At 42.6% G+C, this 14,557-nt stretch overlaps 1 protein-coding gene across 1 annotated transcript; it reads left to right on the forward strand.

The window, feature by feature from the left end:
• Positions 1-11,961: 11,961 nt before the first annotated feature.
• LOC136379671 (transmembrane epididymal protein 1A-like) lies at positions 11,962-13,705 on the forward strand. Its single transcript, XM_066347157.1, has one exon. It carries the CDS (start codon positions 12,032-12,034, stop codon positions 12,923-12,925), a length of 894 nt encoding a protein of 297 aa, XP_066203254.1. The 5' UTR covers positions 11,962-12,031; the 3' UTR covers positions 12,926-13,705.
• Positions 13,706-14,557: the final 852 nt, after the last annotated feature.

Below are 14,557 nucleotides of genomic sequence, written 5' to 3' on the forward strand. Positions count from 1 at the left end.
ACTCTTATTTAACATGGACCCTAGAAGTTCTGGCCAGAGCAATCAGACAAGAGAAAGAAATAAAAGACATCCATATCAGAAAAGAAGAAGTAAAAGTATCACTTTTTAAAGATGATATGATCCTATACATAGAAAACCCAAAGTCTCCACAAAAAGATTACTAGAAACAATAAACCAATACAGTAAGGTCGCAGGATACAAAATTAATATACAAAAGTCCATAGCCTTTCTATATGCCAACAATGAAATATTAGAAAACGAACTCAAAAAAATAATCCCCTTCACGATTGCAACAACAACAAAAAAATACCTAGGAATAAACATAACAAAGAATGTAAAGAACCTATATAACGAAAACTACAAAGCATTGTTAAGCAAGATACAATGAGATGGAAAAAGATTCCTTGTTCTTGGATAGGAAGAATAAATATAATCAAAATGGCCATATTATCCAAAGCAATTTATAAATTTAATGCAATTCCTATCAAAATTCCTATGACATTTTTTAAAGAAATGGAACAAAAATTCATCAGATTTATATGGAACTATAAAAAAACCCAAATAGCCAAAGCAATCCTAAGGAAAAAGAATGAAGCTGGGGACATTACAATACCTGACTTCAAACTATATTATAGGGCCACGACAATCAAAACAGCATGGTATTGGCAGAAAAATAGACACTCAGACCAATGGAACAGAATAGAAAGTCCAGAAATAAAACCACATATATATGGTCAAGTAATTTTCGATAAAGGGGCCAACAACACACAATGCAGAAAAGAAAGCCTCTTCAACTGGGAAAACTGAAAAGCCAAATGCAAAAGAATGAAACTTGACTACAGCTTGTCCCCTTGTACTAAAATTAATTCAAAATGGATCAAAGACCTAAATATAAGACCTAAAATAATAAAGTACATAGAAGAAGACATAGTTACTAAATTCATGGACCTGGGTTTTAAAGAGCATTTTATGAATTTGACTCCAAAGGCAAGAGAAGTGAAGGCAAAGATAAATGAATGGGACTACATCAGACTAAAAAGTTTTTGCTCAGCAAGAGAAACTGACAACAAAATAAACAGACAGCTAACTAAATAGGAAATGATATTTTCAAACAACAGCTCAGATAAGGGCTTAATATCCAAAATTTACAAAGAACTTATAAAACTCAACAACAAACAAACAAACAATCCAATAAAAAAAATGGGAAGAGGACATGAACAGACACTTCTCCCAGGAAGAAATACAAATGGCCAACAGATATATGAAAAGATGCTCATCTTCATTAGTTATTAGAGAAATGCAATTCAAAACTACAATGAGATACCACCTCACACCTGTTAGATTAGCTATTATCAACAAGACAGGTAATAGCAAATGCTGGAGAGGCTGTGGAGAAAAAGAAACCCTCATTCACTGTTGGTGGGACTGTAAAGTAGTACAACCATTATGGAGGAAAGTATGGTGGTTCCTCAGAAAACTGAAAATAGAATTACCTTATGACCCAGCAATCCCTCTACTGAGTATATACCCCAAAAACTCAGAAACATTGATACGTAAAGACACATGTAACCCCATGTTCATTGCAGCATTGTTCACAGTGGCCAAGACATGGAAACAACCAAAAAGCCCTTCAATAGAAGACTGGATAAAGAAGATGTGGCACATATACACTATGGAATACTACTCAGCCATAAGAAATGATGACATCGGATCATTTACAACAAAATGGTGGGATCTTGATAACATTATACGGAGTGAAATAAGTAAATCAGAAAAAAACAAGAACTACATGATTCCATACATTGGTGGAACATAAAAACGAGACTAAGAGACATGGACAAGAGTGTGGTGGTTACCGGGGGTGGGGGGGGAGGGGGGTGCGGGAGGGAAGGAGGGAGAGGGGAAGGGGGAGGGGGAGGAGCACAAAGAAAACTAGATAGAGGGTGACGGAGGACAATCTGACTTTGGGTGATGGGTATGCAACATAATTGAATGACAAGATAACCTGGACATGTTTTCTTTGAATATATGTACCCTGATTTATTGATGTCACCCTATTAACATTAATAAAAATTTATTTATTAAAAAAAAACAACTACAATTATGTAAAAGTGATGTTTGTAAAACATTAATTGCCTTGTGGTTATGTTCAATCCAAGGGTCGTTGCTCTTTAATTTAAAAACCAATGCATGCCATTAAGTGTAACAAAAAGAAATTAAAATTGCATAAAAACTGGAGCATGCACCAAAAAATGGATTTCAGATTTGGAATCAGCGATGCAAAAATATATAGAAACAGTTCTAGAACCTCATGAAACAGAAAATGAAAAAAAAATCTTTGAACCAGATGAAGAGTTATAGAATTCTAGGATATAACTAGATTCATAAAAATAGTGATTAGTAGCCTGACCAGGAGGTGGCGCAGTGGATAGAGCATCGGACTGGGATGCGGAAGGACCCAGGTTCGAAACCCCGAGGTCGCCAGCTTGAGTGCAGACTCATCTGGTTTGAGCAAAGCTCACCAGCTTGAACCCAAGGTCGCTGGCTCAAGCAAGGGGTTACTCGGTCTGCTGAAGGCCCGCGGTCAAGGCACATATGAGAAAGCAATCAATGAACAACTAAGGTGTTGCAATGCGCAATGAAAAACTAATGATTGATGCTTCTCATCTCTCTCCATTCCTGTCTTTCTGTCCCTGTCTATCCTTCTCTCTGACTCACTCTCTGTCTCTGTAAAAAATAAATTAAAAAAAATAGTGATTAGTAATCAGGATAAACAGAAATTGAATAGGACTAAATAGACTAAAAATCATTATTTTTAGTCTGACCAGTGAATCTCAATTCTCTATGGCAGTGGCACAGTGGATAGAGCATTGGACAGGGACACGGAGGGTCCAGGTTCATTGCGCGTTGCAACACCTTAGTTGTTCATTGATTGCTTTCTCATATGTGCCTTGACCACTGGCCTTCAGCAGACCAAGTAACCCCCTTGCTGGAGCCAGTGACCTTGGGTTCAAGCTGGTGGGCTTTTCCTCAAACCAGATGAGTCTGCACTCAAGCTGGCGACCTCAGGGTCTCGAACCTTGGTCCTCTGCATCCCAGTCTGAGGCTCTATCCACTGTGCCACCACCTGGTCAGGCCGGAGGGTCCAGGTTCAAAGCTCTGAGGTTGCCAGCTTGAGCGCGGGGTCGCTGGCATGAACATGGGATCATAGACAGACCTCGTGGTCCCTGGCTTGAGCCCAAGGTCACTAGCTTGAAGCCCAAGGTTCCTGGCTTGAGCTCAAGGTCACTAGCTTGAAGCCCAAGGTTCCTGGCTTGAGTGCAAGGTCACTGGTTAGAGCAAGGGATCACTTGCTCTGCTGCAGTCCCCTCCTCCCCCGGGCGCCGGTCAAGGTACATATGAGAAAGCAATGAACAACTAAGGAGACTAAGGAGCTACAATGAAGAATTGATGCTTCTCATCTCTCTCCCTTCCTGTCTGTCTGTCCCTCTCTCTGTTCCTGTCTCTGTCACACACACAAAAAATCATTATTTTTATGACTTTGTTCAAGACATTGTTGATTTTTAAATCTTTTTGTTTTCCAAATATAAGAAAACTTATTTCTTAAAGCAATTTAGTAAAGTATGTTTTTATAAGCAATATTGGGACATTTAAATTTCTCTACTTAATCCTTCTAGAATCTGGCAACTTTTTTATTTTTTTAATTAATTTTAGTGAGCAAAGAAGGGAGAGAGAGAGAAAGACAGGAACATTGATCTATTCCTGTATGTGCCCGGACCTGGGATCAAATCAGCAAGCTCTGTACTTCGTTTGGGGCAATGCTCTAACCCAGTGGTCCCCAACCCCCGGGCCGCGGACCGGTACTGGTCCGTGGGCCATTTGGTACCAGTCCTCAGAGAAAGAATAAATAACTTACATTATTTCCATTTTATTTATATTTAAGTCTGAACGATGTTTTATTTTTTTAATGACCAGATTCCCGTCTAAGACTCACTCTTGACACTTGTCTCGGTCACGTGATACATTTATCCATCCCACCCTAAAGGCCGGTCTGTGAAAATATTTTCTGACATTAAACCGGTCCATGGCCCAAAAAAGGTTGGGGACCACTGTTCTAACCAACTGAGCTATCCGGCCAGGGCTGGAAACTCTTAATAAGTAAGTATTAGTATAATAGTAATATATTTGTTTGCATAAATTCAATGAGAATCTGTTCTTTTTATAAGACACACAGAAACAGTTTCCAATTGTAGTTTTATTAATCGAGACTTTGACTGGAATGTCATGTCTGGAAAGGACATGCTTGGACTCTGGATGTCACCAGAAAGCCATAGAGAATTGAGATTCACTTTGAAGCCGATAACATTCCTTGGAGAAATGGCCCGATACCTTGCTAGCAAGTCTTTCTAGGTAAGAGACAAAGGTTGCTTTCCTAGGAGATAGCAAGGAAAGAACCTCAAGACATTTGGGAGGGGTGCCTCAAGAGCTTAGGGTATTCACCCAAATCTCTAAGTACTGCAGGCAAAGCCTATAGCAACTATGTGGCTTGGCTCTTTGCTCAGAAGAGCTAATTAAGGCTCAGTCTAATATTCCTTATGAAATTTCAGCAAAACAAATTTTAAAAAGCCTGTATAATCAATTGCTAGTCTTGCTGTGTTTATGCAAGTAATCAGGCCAAATTGAAACTGGACTTCATACTGTAAATAGATTGGTCTTAATTTTGCTTTTTAATAAAAATGAGAGTAATTTTAGGGGGAAAATCATGTTTCAGTAGAATGTATAACACACAGTTATGAATATCAGAAACTAAACTGGATCCTGAATTTCTCTAGTTTTCCTACCTCAAACTATTCATCATAATTTTTGTCATTCTGGCTTTTGCCACAGTAATACTAAGATTTGCAACACAGTTTATCTCCACCAGGTTACAAGTCCTACTTGTACTCAGGGAACACCACCTCTCGATACCATCTCCACCTCCTTCCATTCCCAGGCCTCATCATCCCTCCCACAAAAAGCAAGGATCTCTTGGCTCTAAAGGAAAACATCGCCCTTCTTCAACAAGAAGCAGCTACAGAAGAGACCTTGTGCCCCTTTTTCCTGAAAGAATTAAGAGCCAGGATCCTTGAAGGGGAACATAGTAGGCAATTAGAATAGACCTGGTTGCTGAGATAAAATTACACTGACCTTACCCTCAACAACACCAAAGAAAAGATATTCATTACACCTTGTCCAAGAAGACATATGGCTGGTCGGGAACCAGACTCAAGCATGGTCCAACCACCTCTTAGTCATGCTGTTTAGACTGAACTAAGTTGACTGGCCACCATATGTGTCAAATTATGCATCCTGGTCCTTCATTGCATTGAAAGAACTAATGGCACTGGTAATGTAACCCACCGCCTAGGGTGGCTACCACAGGCTTTGTGTGAAAACATAACTACACCACTGCCAACAACTGCTGGGGTCAACAGAATGCAATCTTCCAGACAAGGGCCTTCCCCATCGTGTAGAGACCCTCTGGATCTGTACATCTTGTGGTCAGCCCTTCCTGCCTTACAACTGGACTCAAAGGTGTTCCTGAGTACATCCTTACACACCTGGCCATGTTTTAAATACGTGGCCAGGAATAACACACAACTGGACTAGCATCAAGGCCTGATATTGGGTATGACACATAGCCTGGTAGAAGTACCCTTTGGCTTTCTTCACCCTGCCTATAGGTAACATTGTGACACTGCAGGTTGTAGATGCCCTGGCCTGTCATGTGACCTCTGCTTTTAACCATTCCAGAGAGGCTACCCCCTATTGACTGATGAGGTAACCGAAATACGCCAGGTTGTTTTGCAAAATAGGATGGCTTTGAACATGCTCACAGCAGTTCAGGGAGGCACTTGCACCCTGTTACACACCAAATGTTATGTTTACATCCCTGATAATGCCTACAACATGTCCCAGGCATTGGTGGCTATAGCCACAGAAACAGTTAAGATAAAAATTCTAGGACCTGACCCTGTTACAAGTTGGTGGTTTTCCCCAGAAGCAGGCTTAAAGTACACACTATTAAGCATTATAGGTATCTGTCTTTTCTTGCTGGTACTCATTTGTAGCTTATACTGTGTCTGTAGTATTTACATGCAATGTATTACTGTTCAGCTCACATGGGTGTATATAGGAAGAATTTCACATAGATTATGAGGTAGAAGAGCAATGTCAGGGTAGAGTGTAGAGTTAATGCTGGACAAGGCCCTTCTACACCTGCTGGCAGATGGCCCACAGCCTGGGGCCATCCACTCTTTTCTTTTTTTTTTCTTTTTTTTTTACAGAGACAGAAAGAGAGTCAGAGAGAGGGATAGACGGACAGGAATGGAGAGATGAGAAGCATCAATCATCAGTTTTTCATTGCAACACCTTAGTTGTTCATTGATTGCTTTCTCATATGTGCCTCGACCGTGGACCTTCAGCAGACCGAGTAACCCCTTGCTCGAGACAGCGACCTCGGGTCCAAGCTGGTGAGCTTTTGCTCAAACCAGATGAGCCCGCACTCAAGCTGGCGACCTCGGGGTCTTGAACCTGGGTCCTTGGCATCCCAGTCCAATGCTCTATCCACTGTGTCACTGCTTGGTCAGGCCTGGGGCCATCCACTCTTTAATGTGTGTCATGTTGTGCCAAGGAACAAGCATAACTTGAAGAAGGCTTCCATTTCCTGACTCCCAGCACGTACGCTCTCTGTCTTTGGCTTTGTGCCACCATTGTCTAACTGCTTTATAAGCCTGGACGCCCATGTGGCTGATGTGAATCTTGCTTGCCCAACTGACTATCATTGGATTTCCCCCGTAACGTGAGTAATAAAGGCTATGTCTGCTCCATCTGGTCCTCCTTGTGGTTTTTTCAGAATATCTGTGGTTTTTTCAGACATACCTGGTCTTGAACTCCTGCATTATAGAAACAAAGAAAAACATTAATAAAAGGTTCAATACATATTAATAAAAGGTTGAATACAGCAAGAAGATAGAAATACTATTAACATTTACCCACCTAATAACAAACCTTCAAAATATATGAAGCAAAAATGAACAGAACTGAAATGAGAAATAACCAATTGTATAATAATAGTTGGAGACTTCAATATGCCACTCTCAGGAATGGATAGAACAACCAGACAGAGATAAGGAAGGAAATAGAGGACCTGAAAAACACAATAAATCAACTAAATCTAACAAACATATATGAAAATGCTACCCAACAAAAATAGAATACACATTTTTTTTTAAGTGTACATGGGACATTCTCCAGGATAGGCCACATGTTAGGCCACAAGTCATATCAATAATTTTAAAAGAAAGCTATCATACAAAGTGTCTTCAACCACAGTGGGATGAAGTTAGAAATCAATGACAGAAAGAAAACAAAATTCACAAATTTGTGTAAATAACATGCTCTTAACCAATGGGTCAATGTGTTAGTCAGTTTAGGCTATCATAACAAAATACCACAGACTGAGTGGTTTAAGCAGCAGATATTTATTTCTCTAGTTCTGGAGGCTGGGAAGTACACAGTCAAGAGGCCAGTCAAGTTAGCTCTTGGTGAAGACCCACTTCCTGGTTTGCAGATAGCTACATTCTTGCTGAGTCCTCACATGGCAGAGAGAGTTCAGGTTTCTCTTTATCTCCCTATGACATGGATCCCATCACGAAGGGACCACCCTCATAACCTCATCTAAACTTAATTGTCTTCCAAAGGCCCCACCTCCAACTACCATCACATTGGGAGTTATGGCTTCAATATATGAATTTGGGGGCCTATTCAGCCCATATCATTCTGCCTTTGGCCCCCCTAAAATCATGAGTATATGCAAAATATATTTACTTCATCCCAAAAGTTTCAACTAACTGCAGCATCAACTCTAAAATCTAATCTCATCTAAATATCTAAATTAGGTATGTGTGAGACACAGGTATGAGTAATCCTAAAGCAAAACTCCTCCCCTGCTGTGATCCTGTGAAACCAGAAAAGTTATATGCTTCGAAATACAGTCATGGGACAGGCAGAGGTAAACATTCCCACTCCAAAAGGGAGAAATTGGAAAAAAGGCGTGATGGTCCCAAACAAGTAAGACAACTATTTAAATTTTATGGCTGGAGAATAATTCCCTTTGGTTTAATGCTCTTTCCTCTGGCCTTTGGAATGGTGGACTCACGGGGGTGGCAATTTCACTCCTAGGGCTCTGCGGGGTGGGTTGGCACCCACAGATCTGGGCGGCCCCAGTCCCAAGTTTCCAGGTGGTAACTGTCTGGCCAGTTAAAACCAGCCCTGATAATCTCTGAATTGCCTTCAGGACCACTCTTCTTTGTCTTGAAGAACAGCACACATTCCCAGCCAACTAGTTCTGTGGTCCAGTCCAATAGGATCTAAGAAGTCCAAGAGCCTTCCTTCATTTGGTCTCTGTCCCGTCTCCTTCAATTCAAACTGGCAGTGTCTCGATGAGATGGCTGGCCGATTAGATCTGTGGTTGGTTCATAACCTATACTAATATCCTTATCGAAGGATTGTTGAGCCACACACCCTTAATGCTCTCTTCAGAACAAGTTTCTCATTTTTTATAATATTGTACAGACTGAGATTTTTCAAATCTTTAAGTTCTGGGGGTTTTTTGTTTTGTTTTGTTTTTGTTTGTTTGCTTAACAATTGCTTCTTCAAATCATTTCTCTCTTTCTTACATTTTACTGTAAACAGGAGACACCAAGTATCTCTTTCAACTTTGCTTAGAAAACTTCTCAGCTGAACATGTCATTTTATTTCTCATAAGTTCTACCTTCCACAAAACACTAGAACTGAACATAGTTCAATCAAGTCCTTTGCCTCATAAGATTTACCTTTTCTCCATTGTCTAATAACATGTCCCTCATTCCCATCTGAGAGCTCACTGGAATAGCCTTTAGAATCATATTTATGCTAACATTCTTCATGATTACTTATGTACTCTCTTGGAAGCTCTCTTTTTTTCCTTAGCCCTTCCCTGATCACCTTTAACTCTTCCTTCATGGCACTCTATGTACCTCAACACTCTTCAGCCGCTATCCATTACCCAGTTCCAAAGCTGCTTCCACATTTCAGCGCCCCACCTCACCGGACCAACATTCTATCTTAGTCAACTTGGTCTGCTCTAACAAATGACATAGCCTGAGTAGCTTAAATTATAGTTATTCACAAGCTGGAAGATATTTTATAGGCTGGAAGTCTGAGGTCAGGGTGCCAACATGGCTGGGTTCTGATAAGAGCCCTCTCCTGGCTTGTAGACAGCCACTGTCTCTGTCTGCTCACATGGCTTTTCCCAGTGTACGCACATGGAAAGAACCACCAGACAGAAGATAAGGAAACAGAGGACTTGAATGACACAATACACCAACTACATTAATGTAAGGCCAGGAGCCACGGCCACCATCACAGCTGCCTGGCCGGTGCAGGTTTGCATTTGATTTGAACAGATGGTAATGAAACAATGGAGCCAAGAACTGGTGGACCATTAGCTTTAATCCTAGCTTGCACCCGGCGGGCAAATAAAAACACACAGTGGGAAAACACTTCCCTTTTCATTCAGGGCTCCCAAAGCCACTGACTCATCCAAGTATTCCTAGAATCAAAGGCCCCACCAGCCTTTTCACCTCTGTTCCCCATCTCCTTCTCTCTGCACAAACTCTGCACAAACTAGCTGCTCCTTCAGCACTCCGCTATCTTAGCTGCCTCTCCTCTGCAATGCTGATGGCAGGATCTGAGAGAGAGCCCCCAGTCTGCCTTATCTTATGATGTAGAAATTAAAGCCTTTAAGTCAATGTACAAATAAGGAAGTCTCTGATACAAAGCCACTCATCTGAGACATAAATAGGATTCCTCATAAGAGTACACCACCCCACATCATGCAACAGTCAAGGGTGTGGGGAAAAGCTAAGTTTTGAGAAGACCTTAGTATTAAAAGGGTGGGAAAGGCTTAGTCTTAAAACCAAGCCTTAGGCTATAAGGATCTTGCCAGCCTACAGCCTGTCTCCCACACACAATGCAAACTATAAGCGAGCAAACATATATATCATATTTACAAACTTATTTGACTAACAGACAAACAGATATGAGCACTCTACCCAATAACAACAGAATATACATTCTTCTGAGACATCTTTCTCTCTTCCTCTTTTTATAAGAGCACTAATTCTATCCTGAGGGTCTGAGTCTCATGACCTCATCAGATCTAATCATCATTAAATTAAATCTAATCATCTCCTAAAGGCCCCACCTTCAAATAGCATCATGTTGGGGGATAGAGCATCAACATATCAACATTGAGGGGAGACAAACTTTCAGTTTATAATAGGTATCATGAAGATTTCATTATTGTTCACTTGCTTACCAGTGAGGTTTACTACCTTGAATATCACAGGTTTATTAGGTATTTACTGTTTTTCTTGGATTAATAGCCACTTGATGTCCTTTGCTCACTTTCCTACTAAGGTATTCATTTTTAATGTTTTGAGTTATAAGAGCTCTTTATATCATAAGGAGACTAATATTTTGTTATATATGTAAAAACAAATTTTTCAGTTTGTTTTTCTTTTGAAATCTGTGAATAGTAATTTGTTATATAAATAAATAAATGTGATGTTTAATTTCTATTCATAAAAACTTCATAATCTTTAATATAACTTTTTCACTTTTTAAAATTTATGATTCCTGGTTCAGTATCATTCACAGAAATACTTGCATAATTTTAGCATCATAGGAATTTAGCAAGGAATGTTCATGATAATAATAGTAAAATTACTAATAATCAGTACTATTTGTTGAGTATTTATTATGATTCAGACATTCTACATACATTATTCTATTTAATCTTCACAAAAAACCTATGAAGTTATTATTTTCCCATTCTACCGATCAGGAAACTGAGGCTCAAGAAGACAGAGTAACTTCCTCATAATAGTGAGACTTGCAAACGTTGGAGCTGAGATTCAGTCATTTTGCCGTGCACAAACTCTGAACTTTGTAAACAGAAAAATAGACCTGGGGCCCCTTCCTGGCTCTGCTATGATGGCTGCTATTTGTGTTACCTTGTGGGTACCCCTTCAGCTCTCTCAACCTTGATATTATCTGTAAAATTTGTTTAACAATAATTCCCTCACAAAGTTGTTGAAGCATTTAAATGAGAAAAAAATATATGCAATGTGTCTGGCACCTACAGACAGTCACAGAAGAGAGTCAGCCACTACCACCCCTTTTTTTTTCTTACTCAGTGAGAGGAGGGGAGGCAGATTCAGACTCCTGCAGGCACTGGGACCAGGATCCACCTGGCAAGCCCACTACACCCAGCAAGCCCACTAGAGAGTGATGCTTTGCCCATCTGGGGCATTGCTATGTTGCTCAGCAACTAAGCTCTTCTTATTGTCTGAGGCTGAGGCCATGGAGCCATCCTCAGCACCGGGGACCAACTGGCTCCAATCAAGCCATGGCTGCAGGAGAAGGAGGAGAGAGAGAGAGAGAGAGAGAGAGAGAGAGAGAGGGCAATGAGAGGGGAAGGGGTGGAAAAGCAGATGGGTGCTTCTCCTGTGTGCCCTGACCAGGAATCGAACCAGGATATCCACACACTGGCCGATGCTCTACCACTGAGCCATCCGGCCAGGTCCAGCCACCACCCCTTTTTTTGCTGGAGTACCTTAATTCTTCCCCTCCTCCCTCTCTGTTGATGAGAGAGGTGGAAGGGCAGCAGAGAAAGGGTGGAACAGTTCTGGCAGTGAGGTGCAGAGGTGTCAGTTCCAAGTGTAGCTGATCTAAATGAAGAACAGAGTGAGGTCAAGCGCCATGTCTTTGAAAGAGACCCACCCTGGGAGGAACTCAGGAGCTTCTAACACAGGAGCGTGGGAGGCTGGGGCGGGGCTGGAACAGGAAGATCTCTGCCGCTCAGAAGCAGCCACCCTCGCTTGCAAGGGAGCTCTGGGAGGTTGCTGCTCATCTTCCAGCTCTCACAGTGTCGGCTCAGACACACATGGAGTCAATGGGTACCTTCAAGGGACATCTGCTGCCAGCGGTCTTCTTCTTCTTATTCTCACTTTACTACTCAGTGCTGGTATCCTTGGCCCTGCTACGGGGACAGAGGTTTCTCAAACCCCCTCTGCCCCCAAAGGAGAAGCGAGGACACAGGTGGTGGAATCTGGTACCTGTGGAAGCAATGGTGAAGGTCTTCATGTGCCTGACTGGCATCATTGCTGAGTTCTTCTACCCCCCCGGAGTCAACCGTCTGAGGATTGTTGACTGGGAGGATCCTCGGCGACCATTCTTGTTCACGAACGGCTGGCAGCATGTCACCATGTACGGGTTCTTCCTGCTCAGTGGCGTGGTGGACATTGTGAGCCAGTCATGCCAGGCGCGGCAGAACATGAAGCTGGAGCGAGCGGCCGAGGCCCTGAGCTTCTGTACACTGGCGCTGCTGATGGCGGCCCACATCGAGACTAAGAGCACCCTGGAGATCCGCGTGCACATCCTGTTCATAGTGCCCACGCTCCTGGTCGGCCTGGTGCTCATCATCGAGGTCTGGGTCCCTGACCAGCCCTCTCTCTGGGTGCTCAAGACCTGGATGGGGCTGGTGTTCAGCACCTGGCTGCTGCAGATCTGCATGGTGCTGTACGTTCCTCCCTCCGGGCAGCCCTGGCGATCAGAAAACCACATGGACATCTCCTTCCTTACCATCTTCTTCTGCTGGCACCTGGGCTTAGGGGCAGCCATACTGGCCACTGTCTACGGCATCTGTAGCCTATGGCATCATCGCTGTTCCTCCTGGACAGGGGCTTCCGGAGTCGAGTACCAGCCATGCCCCACCGGCTACAGTGAAGAGCTGGAGAAACTCCAAGCAGGGGCTCAGCTGCAGGATGGAAGTGTCTAGGCTTTAGAACTCGTCTTTTGTGCTAGCTTTTTGTAATGGAAGTTTTGAGGATGCCCATTGTGTGCACAGCATGGAAATGCCCTGGGGTCTACATGTGGCTTTCCTTCACAGGAATCATCCTCCTTGTTTCTAAATAAACCTTCCAGCTCTTAGATGTACTTCTCTCTATCACTCTGTTCTCCCCAGGTATGTTTCCTCCCTGTGTAACTATTCAGGACGGTTCCTAGCCATGGACCCATATGAAATGAGAACAAGGAGCCACACTTTTCTCTGAAAGCTTTTGGGCTCCAAGAGGAAAAAACTGAAATGACGAAATGGAGGTGGAGTGTCACTGGGGTCTCAGGGAAGGTTCTAGCCATCTAAGGCAAGACTGGCTCTGTGTGTGTGTGCGTGTGCGTGTGCGTGTCTGTGTGTGTGTGTGTATTTCTACAGCTGAAGTGCTTCAATATGCAAAAGAGACAGGGTTCATTTTTTGCATGATGGTGAGGGTTTCTGTTTTCATTTCTCTCTGTTTTCTATTCACACTATGTAGCAGGATGAAAAACTTGTTTTGTTGTTTTTAATCTAAACTGAACGAGGCTACTTCTGCCTTCTGAAGGAGTCAGGGATGAGGGGAAAGGGGCTAGCAATCAATTTAGCGGAGGTTCATGTCTGTTGAGAAAGGAGGCAAGAGAAAAATCTCCAACAATGGTTGTAAAAAAATGACAATTATATTTACATATTTACCTGTTTTTTGCTGTGATATAAAACAACTCCATTGTTTCAGCTCGTTCAGTAAAGTCTATGATACATGTCTCTTGTGTGAGTGATTCTAGGGTAAGATCAAAGGAAAGGCCCCAATTTCAGTTGGTGGGAGCAGAGGAGCCCAGTGGTTCTGAAGGTGCAGGAACGCAGAGCTAACAGGGTCCCTGAGAATGTCAACCCCCTGGAATTTGCAGAAATTCTCATCCTGTTATTGAGCTTCTCCCAGAATGAGAAGGGGAGGTGCTAGTAAATCATATACTCAGGGAAATACATGAAAGCAAACTATATAAAAATACTTAACCCTGGGTACAATTAGAGAGCCACTGCTTCAACAGAAGGAGTTTGCTTCTGAATAAAGCCAGCATTCCGAAGTCTGGAGAGGCAGGAAGAAGGGAGAAAGTGCTGTCCATAGGTGTGGAGAAAAGACCATGGAGAAAAGCGCCCACTAATGAAGCAGCTGCAATTACACCACCTCGCTGTCCTCCGAGACTGAAAAGCTCCAGGAAACACTGGAAGGTATTTGCATTTGCATTTGCAGGGTGGAAGACAAGATGAGCTGCATGTTGTCATCTAAAATATCACTGGCCACTCCCTAAAGAAACTGTGTGCAAGAGCGTGGAAAATAGGCTCTGGAAACTCTGGAACAAGGGGTGAAGGGGAAGACGGGGAGCAAGGCGAGGGATGGAAATGGGGCAAGGATCTGGCAACTCCAATTGGCAGGGCTCTCCTCCCCAGCGAAGCAGGAACCAAGCTAAGGCGAGGCCAGCACCCTTCCCTCTGTCCCTGCCCTTAGAAGCCAAGAAGCGGAGCCAGAGTTACCCTAAAGCTAATAAAACTCAAGCTTCAGAGTCCCTCACTTCACACCTTCTGTCCACAGTTCTGGGAGGC

Source organism: Saccopteryx leptura, chromosome 8 (assembly GCF_036850995.1).
Source record: "Saccopteryx leptura isolate mSacLep1 chromosome 8, mSacLep1_pri_phased_curated, whole genome shotgun sequence".
In the NCBI taxonomy this organism is placed as follows: Eukaryota; Metazoa; Chordata; class Mammalia; order Chiroptera; family Emballonuridae; genus Saccopteryx; species Saccopteryx leptura.